Source organism: Cajanus cajan, chromosome 6, assembly GCF_000230855.2.
Source record: "Cajanus cajan strain Asha chromosome 6, NIPB_CcT2T_4, whole genome shotgun sequence".
NCBI lineage: Eukaryota > Viridiplantae > Streptophyta > Magnoliopsida > Fabales > Fabaceae > Cajanus > Cajanus cajan.
This window is the reverse complement of record NC_138522.1, coordinates 59,933,520-59,957,892: the sequence shown is the minus strand read 5'-3', so window position 1 is coordinate 59,957,892 and position 24,373 is coordinate 59,933,520. Positions and strand designations below refer to the sequence as shown.

General features: G+C 30.7%; 4 protein-coding genes and 2 non-coding genes across 7 annotated transcripts; 2 read left to right on the top strand and 4 right to left on the bottom strand.

The window, feature by feature from the left end:
* Positions 1-79: 79 nt before the first annotated feature.
* On the top strand, positions 80-5,182 carry LOC109797899 (protein ABIL1). The gene is made up of 9 exons (XM_020358059.3): positions 80-786; positions 911-993; positions 1,218-1,368; positions 1,453-1,552; positions 1,665-1,754; positions 1,915-2,002; positions 2,123-2,175; positions 2,292-2,398; positions 4,594-5,182. The coding sequence occupies exons 1-9, from the start codon at positions 715-717 to the stop codon at positions 4,753-4,755; spliced, it is 906 nt and encodes a 301-aa protein (XP_020213648.1). The 5' UTR covers positions 80-714; the 3' UTR covers positions 4,756-5,182.
* Positions 5,183-5,285: 103 nt separating this feature from the next.
* TRNAG-UCC (transfer RNA glycine (anticodon UCC)) lies at positions 5,286-5,357 on the bottom strand. The gene has a single exon. It is a non-coding gene; the product is annotated as a tRNA-Gly (tRNA).
* A 67-nt stretch (positions 5,358-5,424) lies between these two features.
* On the bottom strand, positions 5,425-5,496 carry TRNAG-UCC (transfer RNA glycine (anticodon UCC)). Its single transcript has one exon. It is a non-coding gene; the product is annotated as a tRNA-Gly (tRNA).
* A 589-nt stretch (positions 5,497-6,085) lies between these two features.
* Positions 6,086-10,653, bottom strand: LOC109798182 (uncharacterized). 2 transcript variants are annotated; one of them, XM_020358436.2, is made up of 10 exons: positions 10,554-10,653; positions 9,447-9,553; positions 9,274-9,339; positions 9,053-9,158; positions 8,652-8,694; positions 8,387-8,459; positions 7,730-7,817; positions 7,251-7,307; positions 7,080-7,158; positions 6,086-6,479 (listed from the first exon to the last, which is right to left on the bottom strand). In XM_020358436.2, exons 2-10 carry the CDS (start codon positions 9,515-9,517, stop codon positions 6,466-6,468), a joined length of 597 nt encoding a protein of 198 aa, XP_020214025.2. In that variant the 5' UTR covers positions 9,518-9,553; positions 10,554-10,653; the 3' UTR covers positions 6,086-6,465. The 2 variants fall into 2 exon arrangements, with proteins under 2 accessions (XP_020214025.2, XP_082915304.1); XM_083059178.1 differs by lacking the exon at positions 10,554-10,653 and adding an exon at positions 10,134-10,204.
* Positions 10,654-11,448: 795 nt separating this feature from the next.
* LOC109798169 (basic endochitinase) lies at positions 11,449-12,975 on the bottom strand. The gene has a single exon (XM_020358415.3). The coding sequence runs from the start codon at positions 12,538-12,540 to the stop codon at positions 11,638-11,640; it is 903 nt and encodes a 300-aa protein (XP_020214004.1). The 5' UTR covers positions 12,541-12,975; the 3' UTR covers positions 11,449-11,637.
* Positions 12,976-16,373: 3,398 nt separating this feature from the next.
* Positions 16,374-17,763, top strand: LOC109797678 (Calcium-dependent lipid-binding (CaLB domain) family protein). Its single transcript, XM_020357786.3, has one exon. It carries the CDS (start codon positions 16,782-16,784, stop codon positions 17,529-17,531), a length of 750 nt encoding a protein of 249 aa, XP_020213375.1. The 5' UTR covers positions 16,374-16,781; the 3' UTR covers positions 17,532-17,763.
* The last annotated feature ends 6,610 nt before the right edge of the window (positions 17,764-24,373 follow it).

The following is a 24,373-nucleotide window of genomic DNA, read 5'->3' as shown; positions in this document are numbered from 1 at the left end:
ATTGTTTGAGATTATAATAGTTAATTAAAAGTTGAGATCATATGTTTAAACATAATTTTAGTTATTAAGTAAAAGTTAACTATTATAATTCTCAACTTTATTCGACAAAATGAATATTATTTTTAAGAAGGTAAATAAAGTACTTTTGAGATCAGCAGTAAAGTAAAACAATAATGAATTGGAACTTGTTCATTTTTTATTTTTTAAATTATTCTAGTTTCTAAAAAAATAGGCGGTGCAGTTGTAAAAGGAAAATAATACTCAAACACCTTATGCTACATGATATATTAAGAAAAGAAATAAGAGATTTTTTTTAGAAAAAATAAAGTATATTTAAAGTCATAAAACTATAACTTCTGGTTGAGAGGGTACACTACATGACATAGAAGTTAAACTCTAACACTACTGTTTTATTTCTACAAAAAGAATTATTGTTTTAAAATTAGAATAACAAAGCAAAAGGTATGAATGTCTTTAGAATTTAAATTGCCGTTCCGTTACGAGTTTGCAAATTACAACAGAGGACATAATAATTCTTAATTAATTAATTGTGTTGGGTGATTTTCGGTTGTAATGAAAGGAGTGTTTGGAATTTGACTGTGTTGTCTTTCTTCCTTGTGACTCTCTCTTTCAGTTCTTCAATTTGATCTACCTGTGTTGCTTTTCCCACCAAACCAAACAAATAGCTAACATTAATGTTCTAGTTTTTTTTTTATGGAATATCGCGCCATGACATTCGACGAGGTTTCCATGGAGCACAGCAAGAGCTTCATCTTCGCCTTGCAGGTCTTCAGATCTTTCTCCTTTTTATTTCTATCACAAATGCGATTCAAAACTATATTTTCATGTCTGTTGCTATTGTTTCTGTCTTGTTCAAATTCATAACAATTTGAGATACAATTCATATCAGGAACTTAAGAACCTGAGGCCTCAACTCTATTCTGCTGCAGAGTACTGTGAGAAATCTTATCTACAAAGTGATCAAAAACAAATGTAAGGATACTTGTGTGTTAATGAGTATTTTAGTTTGCTGTTCTATAAGGAAACTTTACCTCCTTCCTTTAAAAACTGGTGATTTGGCTGGAGTGCTCTTCTAAGTGCTAGTTAGTTCTTTACCAGGTTGTCAATGTAACCTAGATATTTTTGTGACAGCCGATAATTCTTCTGTATTTGAACTGCATGGATTTCTCCTAAGTTTTACTTTCTTTATGCGTCAGGGTACTTGACAACCTTAAAGATTATGCAGTAAGAGCCCTTGTTAATGCTGTTGATCATATGGGAACTGTGGCTTACAAGTTAAGTGACCTTCTTGAGCAGCAAACATTTAATGTCTCAACCATGGACTTGAAGGTCTCAACTCTGAATCAGGTAATTACAAATATTCTCACGAGATCTTATTGAAATATATAAATTCCATTTGGAGTTGAACTGAGATAGTTTGCTTACATGCAGAAACTTCTTACATGCCATATTTACAACGATAAAGAAGGTCTTCGACAACAGCAGTTGTTGGCTTTCATTCCTAGACATCATAAGCACTACATTTTGCCAAGTAGGGCTATCTGTACTTCTAATTTTCTTCTAGAATTAATTATTGACTCTACAAATCTATAGATTTAGGGTTTCTTATGGTTCTCTTTGTTTCTGTTAACAATGCAAGCTAGATTCCGTCAATAAAAAGGTCCATTTCAGCCCACACAGAAAGATTGATGCAAGACAAAATCCATTTCAAACCAGAACTCATCATTCTTCAGGTCTGTTGTTGTAAAATTGTCCCTTCTGAAGTTTTTAGTTTTGACGTGTGTTCTCCCCGCACCCCTCTCCCTTTTCCCTTTTCCCTTTTCCCTTTTCTTTTGGTTTGGTGGCAACTAGTGAACATCATATTATTTAACTGAATGTGTATACTGTATCTAGGTACCCCTATTTCAAAAACTCTTTCATGGCATTTAGCTTCAGAAACTAAGTCTACCTTAAAAAAACAGAGTTCACGCGCTTCAAAATAGTAAGTTTATATTTTGCTGCTGTGTTTGCCTGTTGATTTATTTGATATGCACTTCATTGATGGCATTATTGTAGTCAAGATGCTGAGTGCTTTTTAAATATTTTAAATCCACTTTTGCAGCACCAAGGGCTCAAAATTTTCTGCCAAGACCTCTGGAGTTTTCCACCTTTTAGGTATGCTGAATAACTGTATCCCTTGTATTATATACTTCAGTTCAATTGGGCAACCAATGGTTATATTCTTCCTGTATAAACAATAGCCCTTACAATTTCTAGTTTCATGCTTGTAGATAGTGAAGAGAGGATGTGGATGAAACCCTCATCAGCACAACTTCACTTAACAAATGGAGTTCCTACTTCTAGTGCAGCTACCCAAACTTTGGGTGTCACAGGCAGGGTAATGTTGCTTTAATCAGGAGGTTCAAATACCTACGGGTGGCATGCTTGATAGAATAGTCAAATGTGATCTATTTGTTGCTATTTGTATCCTTGTGTTTGAAAAACTATGAATTTTTGCTTAACATTGCTACGCAAGATCTTTGACAGAATCTATTAGGGGTAGTATTTCAGAGAGAAGTTCCTTTCTAGGATAAGATAATCTATGTCTAATAGGGATAAAGGGGTATTTGACTGCTTAAGTTGATAATTTAGAAACTAGCAACTCTTTGGAGTTCGTTGCACCAGTAACTCAATCACTTAATACTTTTCAAAAAATAATTATAGATTACCATTCACATTCCATTGCATGCATCATGTTGTCATAGAATAGTGGATTTAAGCTTAACTAAACCCTACAAAACCGGCTTGTAAGGTGAGGGTTGTTTTCCACTTATATACTATTTAATTGCCTAATCTCTAGTTGATGTGGGACTTGAGTTTTTTCCAATACACCCTCCTCACGTCCAGCACTATTGGGCTTGGTACGTGGATAAATGGTAGGTGGCCCTTTTTCAATAATCTAGAATTGGCGGGACTTGAAATACACCCCCTCATGCCCATGGTGCATGTATCAATGAATGGTAGGTGGCCCTTTTTTAATGACGGGACTTGAATACACCTCCTCATGCCCATGGTGCATGTATGAATGAAAAAGGGATAAAGGGGTATTTGACTGCTTAAGTCGATAATTTAGAAACTAGCAACTCTTTGGAGTTCGTTGCACCAGTAACTCAATCACTTAATACTTTTCAAAAAATAATTATAGATTACCATTCACGTTCCATTGCATGCATCATGTTGTCATAGAATAGTGGATTTAAGCTTAATTAAACCCTACAAAACCGGCTTGTAAGGTGAGGGTTGTTTTCCACTTATATACTATTTAATTGCCTAATCTCCAGTCGATATGGGACTTGGGTTTTTTCTAATACACCCTCTAATACACCCCCCTCACGTCCAGCACTATTGGGCTAGGTACGTGGACAAATGGTAGGTGGCCCTTTTTCAATGATCTAGGATTGGCGGGACTTGAAATACACTCCCTCATGTCCATGGTGCATGTATCAATGAATGGTAGGTGACCCTTTTTTAATAAAGGGACTTGAATACACCCCCTCATGCCCATGGTGCATATATCAATGAATAGTGGGTGACCCATTTTTAAGAATCTAGGATAACTCTGATACCATCTTAGAATAGTGGATTTAAGCTTAACTAAACCCTACAAAACCGGCTTGTAAGGTGAGGGTTGTTTTCCACTTATATACTATTTAATTGTCTAATCTCTAGTCGATGTGGGACTTGAGTTTTTTTCAATACACCCCCCTCACGTCCAGCACTATTGGGCTTGGTACGTGGATAAATGGTAGGTGACCCTTTTTCAATGATCTAGGATTGGCGGGACTTGAAATACACCCCCTCATGTCCATGGTGCATGTATCAATGAATGGTAGGTGACCCTTTTTTAATGACGAGACTTGAATACACCCCCTCATGCCCATGGTGCATGTATCAATATATAGTGGGTGACCCACTTTTAAGAATCTAGGATAACTCTGATACCATCTTAGAATAGTAGATTTAAGTCTAACTCAACTCTACAAAACCGGCTTGTAAAGTGAAGGTTGTTTTTCACTTATATACTATTTAATTGCCTAATCTCTAGTCGATGTGGGACTTGGGTTTTTCCCAATATGTTGACATATATTACCAAGAGTGCATCATCAACAAATGAAGTATAATAGATGCGTGGTTGGTTGTGTTGTGAGGCCAAACTCATACAGGATGACAGTTAAGGGACCTCCATCTAGTGAGGAAAAGATGCATTGGCAATGTCTAATTAAAAGATTAAACTTTAAGTTTGACAAGAAATGCAAAGACAATTTAGTCTTTGCATTGTGTTACTAATAAGATTGAAATTTAGTTGTATGATGCTCATGAAATTTCTTGAAACAGTTTCATATCTATGTTAGATTATAAATAATTTCTACCAAACATTGGAGATTCTATCAAACTGGTACGTGAAATTATGGAGAATATATACCAGCTAGCCAGTTTGCATGAACTTAAGAGTCTCAGAATTAAAGGACGAGTTTTTTTTAGTGCTTTTGTGGCATAAGTTTGGCGAAGTTACTGATGATTCTGTGTCTGCAGGATGCATTGAAAGGTTCCAAACCATTGACAACGTTTGGGTCCTTTGACGATCGAAATGGACGTGGAGCTGTCCAAGTTCACACTCGCAGTAAAAGTGTGCTATCTAGTTTCTTTATCATGCAAAAGGCAACTAAGTTGGTGAATGCCGGTTCTGTCTTATGATACCTCTCAAGGCAAATGCAACCTCAGCAATGTGAGGATCGATGTCACTTTGTTTTTGATAAAAAGAGGAGTTTAAAAAACAACTTTGACATACCCAAATGCTTAATTCACTTTTCTTTGACCTTGCGTTCACTAATGAACAGAATTACATTAGTTTATATTTCTAGTTCTAATCTTTGAATAATGACAGTGTATAGTTGTAGCCGGTATCCCGTAGTGATGATGGTCTCAATCTTCTGCGCGCTACATTACTCAAGAGTCAAGATATAAACTTGTGAATCACTGAATTGTGTGATCTATAGATATCGTTGGAGAATTTTTTGCACCATATATACTTGTTGTATTGATACTGTGAAAAAGGTTTGACTTTGTTGTCTTGTGATGCTCCGTAAAATTTTCCAAAATCAATGCCATTTTTATTTGTTCACTTTGTTAGTAATTATTAGTTGATCATCCATAAAAGCGCTTAACTCTGCATGGTAATTAGGATGTGAAATAAAAATCTAAATGGTAAGGGTAAGGTAAAAGAGTGCGTTTGCCGGGAGTCGAACCCGGGTCTATTGCTTGGAAGGCAATTATCCTAACCGTTGGACTACAAACGCCTGCTGATGGCAAGGGATATGTATTTATATAGAGATAATAAAAATATACATAGTAAGGTAAAATTATTGCGTTTGCCGGGAGTCGAACCCGGGTCTATTGCTTGGAAGGCAATTATCCTAACCGTTGGACTACAAACGCTAGTTGACAGGGCATGTATTTATAAGTATAATTTTATTTAAGCTTTATGTTCATATATAATTCTTTCATCGTTTTATTTTATATTAATTAAAAATACAAACTTGTGCACTTTACTAAAAGAAACAATGTCAAAACAATTGATATATTTTTCTTATGTTACAGTTAATCTTAAAAGAATTTTAAAAAATAAATAAATAAAAATAAACGGATGGTAAAACACAAACTTCTGGTTTGAGTTCAACCGGTTTAACTGCTCAAGGTTTTGAGCCGACAAGTTAATGAGGTGATAAGGATAATTTACATCTAATGATATGAAATGTATTAAAACACAATAAAATGTATAGTTTTGAGACCTTATATACAGACATATAAACACCTTTATTTTTTTTTATAAATATTGTCTGTTTTGCAAATTTTATACTTTCCACTGTGACACATTCAAATGTAGACTTTGTAGTTGGGATATTAATTTTACCAAACTTAACAAATAGACCCTAAAAGAAGAAAATGAAAAACGGCGACTATGAATTTTCCAATTTCCAAATCAGTCTTCTAACATACAAGAAGGATGAAGTCAATACGAATAAAATTCAAGGAAAATAAACTTTTTTTCTCTTCCAACATATATATAAATATGTAGATATATCATTTAGTAATTTATGTGGCTAGAACTATGAACATGTCATCGTAATTTAGTCACTCCAAGGTTCACCATGATACATTAGTAACGCAACACGCGGAAAACAAGATTTGACGGAATCCAAATCTCCAGCTACAGTAACAGTAAGGACATTTCATGTATCAAAATTGAAGAGTTGCTTCTCGTTCATGTAAAGCTTCCATAAGAGGTCAATCCACTGCCAACAAAAGGACCAAACATGCATGGAACTTGGACAGGATTTCATGCTCCTCCACCAAGCAATTAGTATCAATATTTTTCCTACTTGCTGCTTTATCAGTTTTACTGCATCATATTCTTGGTGCTGCATTAAGAATCACAAGTGCATCAGTTGTGCCAGAACTATATCGACATACATGTATAGACTCTGGTAAATAAAAAAGCAAGCATAGAACAGTCTGGCGTTGCCAGATTAATAATTAATAATTTATTTACATTCAAGACAACCCGATGAGACAATTATGAACCACTAAAAAAATTACATTTTATTTGGGAGGGACAATGTACTGAACTAAGTTGCATGGAGCAACAGTTTGTTTAGCTCGACTACAAAATTTAGCTCAAATCAGCAGAACTATGCTTTATAATAAATATGACAACTTAGGATTAGTAAATTTCTTCTACGACTATAGGAACAGAGTCCAGAACTATTGACAATACACTAAAAACCATTCCTATTACCCGATTTCACATGGACTCGAGAGGAATGCAAAGTCGAGCTCATGTGATGCGTGTTATACATTAAAATAAATCAGCTTGGGTATAGATGAGCCAAAGTTAAAGAATCTTTGCTTATTCTGTTTATCAAAGGAACTTTATAGGTTGGTTAGTTCATTAAATTAAGCTCAAATTGGAGTTAGTGACTTATGGCTATAAAAAACACTGTATAATTCTGAGTATCTACCTCCACCAATTGTTGCTTCAGGCAATCGCTCAATCGAGTACTTGTGCTTGGTGATGTACATAATTGGCACACCGGGAATCTGCAATATAGAAACCCAGTTCATGCTTCACGGGTCATGCATCAGGACCGATATCAAAAATATGAATGCAAATAAATGATTAATGAATTTACCTTCCGGATCCTCCTCTTCAAATCCCGATCACATGTTGCAACAATGTAGCACTTATGCTGCTTCCAAGAAAATTGTGTAAATAAATTGGACAAAAAAAAACCGATGAAATAAACAGCATAAAGGTGTTAACTAAAGTGAATATTTGCAATAAAATTATTTACTTAAGTGAATATTGAATATACATTGCAAAAGCCAAGAATTTGGAAAATAGGGTTCATACGACAAGTGGCACTTGAATTCAATATCAAGACAAGTGGCACTTGAAATTTGTCTGCATATCTAGATAACCATATACAACAAATAGATTTAAAATACTAAAGTCCCATAAAGTAGAAAATAAATAACTAGCACATGACCAGGAAAAAATATTCGTGAAAAGGTTATTTTTCATCCCGTCTGAAAATCATGAATTCATCTTAATCATCAAATTGCTCCCAAATGCTTCTAAACATCTATTAGATACTTAAAAAAATCACACCTGAGTAACTCTCTCAACAAGGCAGTCATCAGCATATGTTCCTTTATGAGTACAGAGTATTCTCTCAAATCGAGGATCCTTGGCAATCCTGTCAATGTCATACATAGAAGAGCTAAATTAATACACCCAGAAGCTGAAACTAGAACATTATAAATTCCTTTCTCAACTAGACTGAGCAATAGCTTACTTGAGGAATATGAACAATAGCAGCATAAAAAAGAAGATAGTAACAAAAGGACGTGATATTTCAGAGGAAAAATAAATTCAAGGAGTCCAGTGTTTTGTTTTACACCCTTGTCACCTTGACCTTTAAAAAGAGATGTTTTGCCCTTTGTGAATTAATTCACTCACATTAGAGCTCCCATGTGTCTCATTAAAAACACATAATGTGATAAATTTTGAAATTTAAGTCAGATATATGATTTCTTTTAGCTTCTGGAAAATAAGGAGTTTTAGTTTAGCAGATAAATATTCAATGGATTTGTTTATTATTACCCAACCTTCAATTCAATTAATAAAGCACATACATAGTGAAAACACTTGCAGATGCATGGACAAGCCCAGTATGCACACATAATTTTGATTTTATAGAGATGCATCCCAAGCTATAAGAATACAAATCAATCAATAATGATCAAGGCACAAGACACAATCTACCTTAGAGCTACACGATATTTTTGGCCTAATTTCTCAAGTTCTGCCATCACACAGTCTGTGATACAAGGGGTGCCTGAAAATCCAAATAAAGGTCAGAAAAAAATGCGGCATGTTCGATTCAAATATAAAGACCAACTTCTTACTCATGATAAAGGCCATCCACCCATCACAACATAATCTCTAAAACTTAATACAAACCTCAACATTCACCTAAACTTAAACAAGAAATTCATAAATTGAAACAAGTATGCTACTCCAAACTCACATTTTGCATATAAGCAGTCCATCATTCCTTTCTCCAGATCCAACTACATGAACAAAGCCAAATAATTGTGAGGCACAAACAAAGAAGCTTCATAAGACAGTGATGCAACTCATACAGCTTTAATTAGATCCATCACAAACTAAAATGCTTTAGTATTTAATTCTCTATCAAAGTGAATGCTAGATTTATCATCCCAATCCTTTGAAGAAAAGCTCAAAAGAATCATATGGAAACCATTATTAGAATCATATATTATACCCTCAAACAATCTACTCCAAGGAAAGTTGTGCAGGTAGAACCAGATATTGTAGCTCATTTGTTTATTTACAAGAGGGGAACAAATACTACCCCAACATACATTATAAAATAAATAAAACTAAAGCAAAACAAAGCACACTCACTTTATTTTGGATGGAGAAATTGATGAAGTTGGTATCCACCAAAACACGATAAGGGGGTCCTAATGCGGTATTGTATTGAAAGAATAGTGCTGAGGAATGACTTGGACTGTATAATCAAAACAAAGCTTGTTAAAACTGGGAGAGTAAAAAGAAGAGAGGACACGGTTTTACAAGGAATGAGGAATCAGAAGGGAAAGAAAATAGTGAGAATGAAAGCTTACATGTTTCTGGGTAACTTTTCCTTTAGAAGGTTTTTCTTTTCTGGGTTCAATACCTCTTCTTTATAACTGAATTTAAAACAAATTCAGGCAATGAGAATGTAGATAAAAGCAGGCATAATGGAGGAGTAATGTATATGCTATAACAGTGATATATAAGGAAGAAAAAAAATCACCTTTTGAATGCTTTGGAAGTGACAACCTTCTTCATTACCGCAAATTTGGGTCCTTTTTTAGCTTTACCCATTGTGGATGGAGAGAAAAAGCTAGATAATGCAAAAACCTAGCCAGAACAAGCTTCTTCAGTAGTTTGTAATGGTTTATCAAAGTTCATTGAAGGGGTTCTTTTTTTTTTTTGACTGATTGGCATATTCATTTTGATGGATATGTAAACCAAAAAGAAGATAAAGAAAAAGATTAAAAAAAAAACTATTGGAACCTAGCTGGTGTCATGCAGAAAATTCAAACTTACCGGAGCCTACAAATTAAATAAGGACAAACTTGCTACACTTTCATTAAAGTATAGCTTTCCAGTTTCCAGATTACTTACAAGGCTAAGTAATCTTCAATTTGCATTTTGTAACAACAATTATAACAACATGACTCAATCTACCATTAACAGGTATTGCAAAGAGAAAAGAAAAAAACACTCAGGCATGGTATAACAAGTGTAAGTTCTACTTTTACTACTAAAAAGAAATGACAATTAATAGGAATAGAATTATGCTCCAACCATCATAGTAATTATCAATAAATATGTAAATTATCACTATACACCACCAAAAATAAAAGTCCTCAGAAACTTCACAGATGAATATTAACAAATATATCAAAGCAATTAGTTCAGGTAGTGGGTATCTAACATGTATCAGCATTTCATATTCAACATGAGACAGAACGTGTGCACTGTTCCAACAGCTCAAGGCACACCTATCATCACCATTCTTGCCTCTAAAGCAGAAAAATAAAACACAATATAACAGATCATCCATGATTACACAAAAAATAATAATTCTCCAAATTAATAAAATTCAACATTAACGTTCCTTAACACACGCACACGAGCTTTAATTAGATTTGTCAATGTTAGGTTCCGAACTCGTGCAAGACTAGCAACCCCGAGATATTTAGAGATTAATTAGACTAAACCATGTCCACATCAAGCTTCTAATTGATATCACTAAGTAAATGGCAAAGAACGATTGAATTGAATATGTGGAAGAGAAAGAAAATTGTGCGAAAATAAAAATTAAGTAGAGCAATGGGGGAAACAGAAACAGTACCCGTGTGTCTGAGTTGTTCTAAAACCCTAACGATACTCCCAGCCGAGAGAGAGAGAGGAGTCCAAACCCACTACCCGTTTTAATATATAACTAAAAATATAAAATATGTTAAATTATATATTTTAAATTTAATAGAAAAATCATAATCGAAGATACAAATATACTTTTAATAATAAAAAAATCATCTATGAATAGAAATACGTTAATTAAATAAATTATAAGAGTATTAATAGTTGTAATATAATGTAATTATTAATTACTTCAGAATAAACATTTCTTCTTTTTTTTAGAGCTCGTAATAAATATTTCTTATCATGTTTTTAACATGAAAATTTATACCAATTTGTAAAATTTGGTATAAATAAATTTAAGTGATTTTTATCTATATTATAGATAATTTTTATTAGTATTTATTTTCCTTATTCATCAAGTGGTTATGAAATTAAAATATATTTTTATTAAAAATAAAATCTACATTATTTTAAAAATATATATTTAATACTTATTTTAAGTAATTGGAATATCTAAAAGCTTATATGTAATAACAATAACTTATGCACCAGGAATAAAATAGTAAGTATCAAATTAAATTGATCAAGTTTTTTTCAAATAGTAAATAAATATTTTTTATTTTCATATATTTAATTATTGGTGATATTAAAAATTCTATAATAATTTTTTTATAGATTATGTATATCTTCAATTAAAGACAAACTTTTTAAAACTGGATAAATTCATTATAAGCCGTAAAACTCTCTCGTTTCGAATTTCAAACTTCAATATTTTATCTCAAGGATTTTTTGTATATTCTTACTTGAGTTTTTTATATATATTAAATAATCATAATACATTGAAATGTAGGTTTTTCTAAAAGCAAATGAGTGTATGATGGGAATATATATATATAGCATTAAAGAAGTTTTACATAGATGAAAATTAAACTTAAAAAAAATTAAAAAGAGAATTCCTGAGAAATGCCATTTTATATATAGCATTAGCTTGAGTACCCCAAACCAAACTAGTTACAAGGAAACTGAATTTAACAGAATAAAGCCACAACACAAGAGAAGGGAAGGCATTAACTTCAAACACTGGCCTTGATGTTTGTGGAATATCCAGTTTGCTTATCAGCAGCTCTATCCCACAGCATCACTCCCCCATACTTGCTAGACTTTTTGACAAATGGCAACACTTGTGCTTTCAGTTGTTGCGTTGTCACAAACCCACTACCAGCTGCAGATGAAGAAGCAGGAACTCCAACATAAATCTTTCTAGCCTTAATGGACGACACCCACTTGTTCCACGATTTCTGGAACTTGCCAGGGTTACTAGACTCAAACTGACACGGTCCATTGTTGTAAAACTGAACCCACACATAGTCAAACAGCCCCGTTGACAATGCCCCTTTAAGATGCTCATCAGGGAAGGGACACTGAGGTGCAGCTGTTAAGTACACTTTTCTGCCACCTTTTCCATGCTCAGAGAGCCTCCTTGCAAGCACACCATAGAACCCTTCGCCACCACCAACTTCAATGTCAAAATCCACACCATCCAACACTGCATCACCCAGAGGCCTTGACCCTGCTTTTCCTCCCAAGAAGTTGTTCCATATGTAATCTGCTACGGTTCTTGCATTTCCTGCGGATGACAACGAGTAACCCGGGTTGCCACCTCCGATTGAGATCAGCACCTTGATGCCTCTGTTCTGGCAACTTTTTATTTCTTTGCTCAAACTTTTGCAACCGTTTGATGCGGGGTCGCAGTGACCTGCTAGATTCACTTGGGGTTTGCGCCCGCTGCCAAATGCTGACAGAAAGGCTATGTTCACTATTTTGTACAGTCCAGAGTCGCATGTTTCCGTCAGTGATCCCTCCTTCTCGTTCTGGCCCCAGTATACCACCATGTCTCCTGCATTGCTACAACAAACCAATGCAAGGAAACTCAAGAGAAAGACAATTGAAACGCTTTGTGTTTTGTTATTGCCCATTTCTATCTTCGATTCTTACTCACCGAGTTAGCTAGGGACCAATTATAGAGCCTCAGAAAATGTTTTACTACACAATGCAGATTGCAGACTCTGCAGTTCTTCTTTCTTTCTTTTTTCAAAATTTATTGTCGTTTTATTGTTAATTTTTTATAAAGACTACAATTATCTTTTATTGTGTAGTTGCGTTATACGTATAATATTCAAGACTCCAAATTACTATTAAACTGAAAGAATTGCATGCAAGTTGATCTGGGTGTACACTGATATTATTTCTACATGTTAATAAACATTACATTTAAATAAATTAAAACAAAAAAACAAAACTCAGTTAGTTGAGCGTAATTATCTCAATCAATGTGTCGGTATGTGCCACACGACGTGACTGAAGACAAACATCAAGAGCAAAGCATGTTAAAGTAGTATTCATTTGCCTAACTCTTTCATTTGATATATCCATTTGCCTAGCTCTTCGTACGTGGAATCTGTTCTTTCTAATAACTTTTCTTTTGATTATATCTTGATCCATTTATCAAAAATTTTAATCTTATACCAAATGCTAGTGTTTATGTACGAAATACCTCCGCTGTAATAATCTAATAACATTCTAAACTCACAGCATTTTAGTGTGTCTCAACCCTAAAATTAGGTTATAATGTTATATACACATGTTTCAAAACAACAAAATCCAATGTAACTTGCTTTGTATTTTAAAAATATTGTTAATTTGTACATTTATGAGAGTAATTTATCTTATTACATGTCATAAGGTTGATTAGATGCTGATTTGTTGAAGAATAATTAGGTATATTTCAGATCCTGTTATGTAATCATTTTATTATTTTGAATTTAATAAAATCTTTGATTAAAATTATGGACTTGTTATCATGATAAAAATCATGATAAAAACAAAAGTCTTTTATTATTTTAATCTAAATTATTTTTTATCATAACATTATTGTAAATAAGACAACAATAATTTGGATAAACTAATATATATATATATATATATATATATATATATATATATATATATATAAGTTTTTATTGGATAAAGATTAATCTATCTCATTTATTAATTACATATAAGGGATATCGATCGGTTGTCCACTACTCTGATCTCTTTGCACCGTCAAATAAATTACTCATCCTATACGATGTTAGTTGTTAGAATTTTAGTAATTTTTTTAAAGTTTAAATGTATTTTTAATCCTTATAAAATTAATAAATTTTGATTTTAATTTTTATAAAAAATGTTTTTCATTTTTATAAAGTTAAAATTTTTATTTTTAGTCCTATTTTTATGCGATCATGTTTTAATTAGTTCTTATTTATTAAAAAGTTAAGTAATTTTCTTAAATGTTATCTACAACTATTATTAGTATTGTATCGATATTTAATTTTTTTTAAAAAATTATAAATTCTTAAAATAAATATTATTTATTCACCTTAAAATAATCATTAAAAATTAAAAATAGTTAATTTAGACTTTAAAGGAATGAAAATTAAAGAAAAACATTTTACAAGGATCAAAATTAAAATTTACCTATTTCACAAAAACCAAAATAATGTTTATAAATTTTAAAAGGATTAAAAATAAAAATAAATAGAGAGACCAAAATCAAAACCATTAATTTTATAGAGACTAAAAATATATTTTAGCCTTTTCTAAATTTAGTGAAATTATTTATGAATTTCAAATGAAATTATGAGGTTATTCAACACTTTCAAATTTTTTATATTTATTTTTGTTTTAAAATAATAATTTATTTGTATTTTTATTATTTTTAGTACATGAGTTAAATCTGTAATACATCCCATCAATTTTACTGACTTTAAATCAATAATACCAATTTTATGGAAATTGAAATGAAATACACTTTCCATTTTGTGAAAGTGCAAGTAGATGCTCCACTATCAACAACTCCATTCTACTTGGTGGTGGAACTATGCTAGCTTCAGGAAATCCATAGAGGCCTAGTGTCGATCCAAGGCTTATCTTTGTCAATTTTGAGTTCATTGGTTGTTTTGTTGCATTTCATAATGCATGAACCTTTGTGCTCAAAATTGGTTTTGATGGATATTGTTGTTACGAGTGTCCCTTAAACACTATATGCAAGATAAATGTATTATGTAATAAATATAATACAACAAATCACCTAATATAGACATGAAATCAATCAACTATAGTTTTAAAAATAATGGCAAAAGTGACCAATGATTTGCCAAGCTTCTCCATAATGATACGTGAGATTATCTTAGGAAGTTAGGAGGCCCATGCATTTGGTATAAAGTTATGGAAAAATATATTATTTGAAACATGTGTGAAAAGACTATAGAAAAACTTTAAAATCAACTTACTTTAACTTTGTCCTCAGTCTAATCCAAACCATTATATTACAAAAGCTAAAAAAAAAACTGGTTATTGTGAAATTAAAGAACTTTAAAATTGGATGATGATGATTTGGATCATTTTGAGAAAACCATTCCTTGTCAAGAAATTATGGTGATCCATTCAAGACTAACCGGACACCGTCAACTAATTGAGAAAAATTGATATTATAACCTGGGAAGAAATTATTTGAAGTGCAAAAGAAATACTGTAGTAATTTAAATTTAAATTTTTATTAAATTTATTTATATAATAGCGAAGTTCAAATCTAGAGAAAACAAAAATCATAATAATTGAAAATAAAAACTAACCTTTAGTTATATTATTGATATTATTATGAGTATAATATTGTCGAAGTATGAGTTACGTTAATGGAAGTGCATTGAAATAAAATTTTAAACAATTTTTTTTTTACAAATTTTAAAATATTGTATGAAAATAGATTTATAAGATTTTTTTTAAAAAAAAACTTTATAATAAACTACTAAATATTTCGTATATATGCACCAACATGATTGTTATTGGTTTGTATATTATTTTTTTCTTTATAACTTATAAAATAAGTATTTTTAAGATATTTATATTTAATAATTATTATAATTCTTATTGTTAAATTCATAATATTTGTTCTTTAAAGTAGTTTCATTTACCCAAAAAAAATAGATAAAAATAAATACATTATCACGATAATTCATACTATATATAAATGTTATCTCATTTTTTATTTTTTTCTTTTTTTAACTCATTTATTCTTTAACTTCTTCATCTATATTTATTTAAAATATTTTATTTTTATCCTTATTTATCATTATAATCTGAGATTCTTTTAGTAATTACATACTATCTTTTATATTAATAGACACTATTGAATAATTATTTTCTTTCACAAAATAAAATAATGATCACTATTATTTTAATAACTTTTATTAGTTTTACTTTTTTAATAAATATGTATAGATGTGTATCTTTCCTTTCTCTATACTATATTCCACTTTTTTACATCATTATACTTTCTATAATTATTTAATCTTCGATTTATATTTTTGATGGATATGATAATTTATACGCAAGGTACATTTCAATCATGATAAAAAATGAACTTTTAACATTTAAGTCTTACTTACCTGTGTAGGAAGATTTGCATACTAAAAAATAAAAAAAATAAAAAGAAATCAAAATAAAATATTAGTTGATCTTTCTTTCCTTTTTTTTTTTCTTATGTGTAACTATTTTATAACAGGATATTTTGTAGTTTAATTTTTAAAGACAAACAAAGACTTTTATGAGAGAATAAAAAAATATTTCATATATAAAATTTAATTAATTTTTTGAATATATTATTTTCATGAATTAGATAATTATCCATTAATCATGAATAGATAGGATAAACTTTATTTTCTAAATAGATTGAATGAATTAATCTCGTAAAATACTTTTTTAATAAATTATTTTTATCGGTCCATTTTCATCCAACTAAAGAATTATCCCATGCATTACACTGAGTGGCAGTGCCACCCCTAGTCCAAAAGGATTTGTTTGGGTTCCAATTGAAGTAGTTAGTTATCCAAGAAAGTGGCTTTCACTTACGGCCCCACAACCCAGTTCAGTAGTTATTTACAGCTAATACTTTCATTTTTCTCCAACTTTACTAAATCATAAACAGAAAAAAGAAAAAAGCCCAAATATAAACGCGGGCCCCACACTCGTTTTCTCTGAAACTTTCCCTCTCGCATCTCAACACCTTTCTTCCGCCGGAATCACAACCGTTCATTCTTTCTTCGCCGTTCATCTTGCCGCAGACCGAAGAAAGAATAAAGATGGTGTGGTAAGAAAGAGAGAGAGAGAGAGAGGAATGTCGCCGTCGCCGGCGAAGACGCAGCAAGTACTGGAGATCAACTTGATCTCCGCGCAAGGCCTGAAGCCGCCTTCGTCTCCCCGGCGAAGCCTCCAAACCTACGCCGTCACGTGGATCGACCCCGCAACCAAGCTCCGGACGCGAGTCGACAAGCTCGGCGGCCACAACCCTACCTGGTACGACAAGTTCCTCTTCAAGGTCACGCCGGAGTTTCTCGCCAGCGACACCTCCGGCGTCTGCGTGGCCATCTACGCCGTCGGCACCTTCCGCGACCACCTCGTCGGCACCGTGAGGTTCCTCATCAGCAACATGCTCTCCTCCGCCGACCTCGCGGTGCCGTGCTTAAGCGCCTTCCAGATCCGGCGGCCGTCCGGGAGGTTCCTCGGCGTGATGAACATCGGCGCCATGGTGATGGACGGGTCCGGGTTCCCGGCGCTGGAGAAGATCTCAGCGATCGGGTACCGCGACCTCATGGGAGAGAAGATACAGCAGCTGCGGAAAAAGACGGCGAAGGAGGAGGAAGTGGTGTGGAGTGAATCTTGCACGGAGGAGGGGGAGGGAGAGGGAGAGTCGTCGTCTTCTTCGTGTTCGCCCAAAACGACGGCGTTGAAGGATTGGAACGGAGTGAGGGAATTGGCGGGAAATAAAGAGTTGACGATTTCGGCTTCAGGATTCTTGTGCTGTTTGGTAACGCAGAGGAGTATTCGCCAACAACTCAGCCCAACCAACCCCACTGTACAAAGGTAGATAGATACGTCCCAACTACTATCATGGACGGTCCAGATTCTTTTTCCAATCCAACGGTAGTGATCGCTCTTCACTGATGTATAGTTTTAAGCATTTAGTTGGTGGCATTCCATTCCAACTTACGAGGAAAAGCCAATGCTTTAGCGCTTGTTAATTTGATTTTTGTTTTCCCCCCTCGTAAAATGGTAAATATGAGCACAGCACAATTGTCATCTCAATTACAAAAATATTATTCTCACTGTTCATGGTACTGAAGTTTCTTTTACTTTTTGGGTTCATAAAACAATTTAGTCATCTGTGGCTCTGTCAATGACCTAAAGAATGGTACATAGTTGGGCCTTTCCCAAGCTCGCACTATATTCAAACAAGTTCAAAATCAAAGACCCAGTTTCATATTAAATTTATGGTTCAAATTAATTTAAGCACGTATTATAATTAAGTATAACGGTTTCAATTTAATTTTTTTTTAAAATTGTATCTAATTTTAGAAGAGACAGATCCTTGGCATATGTCAATAAACTTGAAAGGGTATTTTTACAATAATATTTGGAGACTTGTAAATGGAAAATCACACTTTCCAAAACAGTAAATACAATATGTTTAGATTATAGTTAAAAAATTAATTGAATTAAACTTAACTTTGTGAATAATTACTATGAATAAAATTTAAAATAATAATTACCTACATCATTTTTTAGATAATATCTTACAATATTCTCGTCACCTTTTTACCACATATACACATTATTCAATATCATTAAACAATTGAAATCAAAATCAGAATTATAATTATAATTCAAATTCAATCGAGAATTTCATAATTAACTGACAAATATTAATGCTATAAGTTGGCAAGTAACAGACACCTTAAACAACACAATTCAATCCCTTATTCAAAATAATTGCTTAAATCATAAACTGCACATCTGTCAATTAAAATTATAAACCATTGCATTTTATGAATTTATTCTTCCTTCAAAACCAAACCAGTTACACAGTTTTTGCAAGAAAATCAATCAAGTGAATTAACACAATAGTAAATATTTTATTAATTTTGTGAATAAATTAAAATTTTGAAATATTAAAAATGTAGAACAAAAATACACTGAAATAAACTCACTTTTGATACAACTGTGATTTCTTTGTAATTTACACTCGATAAAACAGAAAAAAGAAATTACCGAACATATAAATTCATCTAAGATCAACTAAGTGATGTTACAAGATGCAAACATCTAACTAAACATGACTGTTGAAGGGAGAGAAGGAACACACCAAAATTCCAAACACAAAAAACTGCGTTGTGGCATTTCCTCAGCACCTCTCAGAAAAGTAAAATAGTAGCTCATGAGAGATACTTCTTATTTCTTTCTAATTTTTTTAAAGATTTTTTTTTTATTTGGCATTTTCAAATTTTAAAATAATATTAATTACTTGATATCAATAATTAATCCGCCCAAAAAAACTTTTTTTTTCAATATATCTTATCTCTACTTAAATTTAATTAATTTACGCATTTACAAATATTATGGCATATTATTATAAAAAATGTATGCATGGAAAGAAATGTTGATTCCACCACAGGCAATGTAGAAGCATGGCTGAAGCATTGTTAGACAGACATGTGACAAACTAGTCCAAACTAACATAACTAAATCCCAAAACAAAAAATACCAGGAAAATTAAAATCAATAATTTTGTATTTATAAAAATTGTTTCTTCTAAATATTTCTTTCTAGCAAACTGTACTCGAAAAGTCACCAAAATAGACAATAGCATCAAAATATATTAATTAGAAATCCTGTACTATTCTCCAAGTTTGTGGTTGCCTGGTTGGTTTTTGATTCAAAACATCCATTAGAAAGACTTTTATTAATTTATTGAATAACTACGTGCAATTGATTTAGCCCCTTTGGAGCATTCAACTACCACAACTCAATGCACAATATATCCATAATTTAAGAATTACTAAATCATATTTTTTTAATCAAAAAATGAGATAAAATGTATGAGTAATATATATATATATATATATATATATATATATATATATATATATATTCCACTTTTGATAAAATTATTATTTTTAATTGTCTGACTATTATCCTAAAAATAAAGGACAACAAAATATTGATTAATTCAATGTAATTGCCAACTGCATCATGATTCATTGTTATGTCTCGTCTTCAACTTTTAGTGATCGATTGTCTTTCGTTCCAAAACTAAATGCTACAAGTTGATATGCTTTGATATGGATCTAATTTTTTAATGCCATAAATTTCCAATCAAAATGAAATGGATCTAAACTCAGACACTCATGACGAAAAGGGATTTTGTCCCGTTTAATGGGTCCGAGAGTTTATGATTTGTTCATATCAACACACTTTTGTTGTTGTGCAATCACAATTACTGCCACTATTTTGTGTTGGAAGTTGGAATTGGAACCATGCAACTAATGAAAAGTTTTATGCTTTCTCTCAGCACATGGGTAATAGTAACCCATCAGTGTGCAGGCCCATAACTAGTAATATAAAGGCCTCGGCCCTCAAGAGCAGGTTCTATTTGCAGCATATTGGAGGAGTAAAACCATGGTTGATGGCCCACGAGTAAAACCATGTATGCGATTGCGAACTACATAAGTACATGTTAGAGTAAGCATGATTAAATAATTAACAGTGACAAATTGGATGTCTATTTTCACCATAGTTGGACGATCAAAATCTTTGTGATTCAAGCTAGTATTTCATTCATTTTATTTTAGCTTTTTTCCCCCTTTTAATGAGAAGTTGGATGAAACACATTTAAAGAATATCTCTTAAGAAAATATGGATTTTGACTTTTTATAAATGAGGAGATTTTAAAAAAATGACTAGCTTGTGAAATATATATATATATATATATATATATATATATATATATATATATATGAGGAAGGTTCACTAAGTGTTACACCGCTCAATAACTTTATATTAAATGTGAATTTTAAAAATCTAACCGTTAGATTGAAAGTTCATTACTTTTAGATCATATATATCAAATTTTGTTAAAATTGAACAACAACTTGAAGGTAATCAAAGTGTTAATATTTTAGTATATTTTAAAATGTATATATTACGTCAATTTTGTTTTATGAGAATGAAGTATCAAATTATCTTAGATTAATATAAAATTTGATATATATGATCTAAGAGTAATGAACTTTCAATCTAACGGTTGGATTTTCAAAATTCACATTTAATTTAAAGTTATTGAGTGGTGTAATACTTAGTAAAAATTACACCGGTGTCGTTTGAACCCTCCTCTATATATATATATATATATATATATGTATATATAGAGTATTAATCTATTATTATAAGAACAAGAAAACATGAAATAATGATAGATCTCAATTTAAAAAAAATCTAACTTCCTTCCGCTCAATCACCACTAATTAAAGGATTTATTAGAAAACTTTTCATTTTGAATACTTTCGATAAGAGTAAAACCATATGTATTTATATTCTAAATTAAATGTAGATATAAAATAAAATAAAATAAAATAAAATAAAATGAAATGATATAATTTGGTCGAACCTAATGTACTAACATGATAACAAAAATATGAATTATATATAAATCGTATTGGATTAACTAGCTATTTTGACAATTATAATTGCCGTGTAGAACACTCTACTCCACTACAAGAATTCCACTACAAGAATAAGGTTAAACGTTAATAAATTAAAAATACCACTTTTAGGTCATTTTATTAATTTGTATTTATTTAATATCAATATATACACAATGAAATATTTTTTTTTATTAAAATGTAATACACTTCGATTATTAATTGTTTAAAAAATTATAAAATTTCAAAATACTTATAAAATATGAAAAGTCAATAAAAATAGTTAATATCAAATGGTAAGCAAAACAAGAATAAATAAAATAATTTCAAATGTTTTTTTTAGAAAATACAAATATAAAAAAATGTTATGTGACAGTGAAAGAATATTTATATATTATATACAGTACTATTTGATTATGTACGATGAATAAGTTAAATATTTATTTTAAATAAATAAATTTTATAATATATAAATTATACTTTAATTAAAATTTACAACAAATAAATATTTTTGGATATATATGTTATATTTTAGATTTATAATAAATATTTATTGTGATATGGGATAATTTTACAATTAATAATTTTTAAATATTAATATTCAATTTAAAATAAAAATGAAAGTGATTAATTAAAAGAAATAATAAGAAATTAGTCTCCTTAATTAATAAGAAATCCTTAACAATGATGACATAACATAACTGCTCACATTAATAAAACAAATAAATAAAAAAATAACAAACAATTTAGTTTGACGGTGTCACTATCTATAACCTACCCAACAAATACCAACTTCTTCCATTTCCATGACTTAATTTGAACCACTTTTTCTGTGTGCTGTTCTGCCAAAGTCAAAATGCGACAACCAAAATTCCATTACCTCATAAATTTGCTTCCATTGTCATCGAATCAAATCAAGAATACGCTAAGGAAAATTGCATGCACTTCTTTCTTCCAATAAGTATAAGTATGCAAGAGGAAGTTTATGTACACTTATTTTATTAAATAATATATATTTTACACTAAATTTTAACTATTTAATTATTAAATTTTAAATTTTTAATAAAATTTAAAAATTATTTGATATGTTATTTCATTAATTCAAATAGATGAATAATCATAAAATTATTTTATATGCCGATTTGAATTGATGAAACGAAATATTAAATAATTTTCAAATTTTTAAAAAATTTTACTTTATCTATACATTAAGAATTTTAAATACAACAATTTAATTGTTAAAATTTGATATAAAACATAAGTTATTGAATAAAGCAAGTCTAGATAAATTTCTAAAATAAATAGATTTTCATATATATATATATATAGAGGAGGGTTCAAACGACACCAGTGTAATTTTTACTAAGTGTTATACCGCTTAATAACTTTATATTAAATGTGAATTTTGAAAATTCAACCGTTGGATTGAAAGTTCATATCTCTTAAATCATATATGTCAAAATTTGTTAAAATTAAACAACAACTTGAAGGTAATCAAAGTGTTCATATTTTATTATATTTTGCAATGAATATATTACGTCAATTTTGTTTTATGAGAATGAAGTATCAAATCATCTTAGATTAATATAAAATTTGATATATATGATCCAAGAGATATGAACTTTCAATCTAACGATTAGATTTTCAAAATTCATATTTAATATAAAATTATTGAGCGATGTAACATTTAGTAAAAGTTACACCGGTGTCGTTTCAACATTATATATATATATATATATATATATATATTCATGTACTATACGTCATAATCAAAGTTGCCATGTTAAAAGATTTTAATTAATATCAAATTTTAACGTTTTGGGTTTAATTAATTATTAATTTATTATAGGGTGACGATGATGGACCAATGGCATATGTACACGACAATTTCTATAGGTAGTAAGAGAGAAAAGCTAAAAATATAAAAATGCCTAGGTGCTAGTTTTTGTTTTTTTTTAATAGTTTGCGTTGCATTTAAATAATATGAAGAAAACATTTAAAAATAAAGAAAATGTAATGTTGGTGTCTTCCACTCTCGTCGGTTTGTCGTCGGCGTATAGATTAATAATGGTCTCCGTTTGTCAAAGTGTGTTGTTGTTTGGGTTTTAGATTTTTATTTCGCCACATTCTGTTTATAGATTTTTAAAAAGTACGTAAAAACAAAATCAACATGCTTAATTCAATTTAATCTCTCAAAATATTTGAACCAACCGTATCATGGTTATAGGCAAACCAAGTGAGTAATACATTGGTAAGAAACAAATAATATTTCTCACTGAAACCTTCGTGCTAAGTACATAAAACTAAGTTTAAAAAGTCCGGAATTTGAGTTGTGCGGTGAAAAAAACGTGGTTAAATAAAAAATTATATTAAAAATTACTAATCAAATTCTTTGAAAAGATTGATTATGATGAAACTAATAAATATTGCGTATTTTAATTAAAAAATATAAAGTTGATTAAGAAACGTCACTTGCAACTTGCAAGTAATATATAATATATTGGCATATGGGAAATCTTCTTAATTTATAGGTTCTGAATTAGAAAGAGTATAATTGAGGCATAAAGGAAGGTGAAGCCATAGTTTTAAGAGAGAAGGTAAACCAATGGCATTTGAAGGCATGATCCTTGGGAGAGAATGGAAACCATTGGGCATAATGCTACTTTATTTATTTAGCTGCCTCGCTCTCAATAGACTGAATCTGAAGTCACTTTTGCTTTCCATAATCTTGGTGTTGGTACAAGTTTTCAAAATTGCAGCCCCACTTGCCCACAGTTACAAAGCACTCGTTACATGCTCATGCCTTTTTTTACTGTCAATAAGCATAAATATATTATTAAAAGTCCATAAGCATAAAGTATAATTAAGTTTCTATTAGACATGCCACATCGTTAAATATATTCATGTCAAATATATTACATCGACATTTTTTAAAATATTTTAATAGATAATTAATAAGGAGATATAAATTACTAAAATCTAAAAATTTGCTAACATAATTCGTGAAAAAAACTTGGAAATAAAATTTAAAAAAATAATGAATAAAACTTTAGTAGTACAAAGTACAACTAACTGTTTTTAATATATAAAATACATATGACTTAACCTTATATCATTTTGTTTGGAAAATGTGACCATTACGAGTAGTGAAATTTAAAAAAAAAATGAATGTGAAATCTCTGAACTTGAAAATTTGAAGTTTTTTTTACATGATAAAATCACTTTCTGAAAG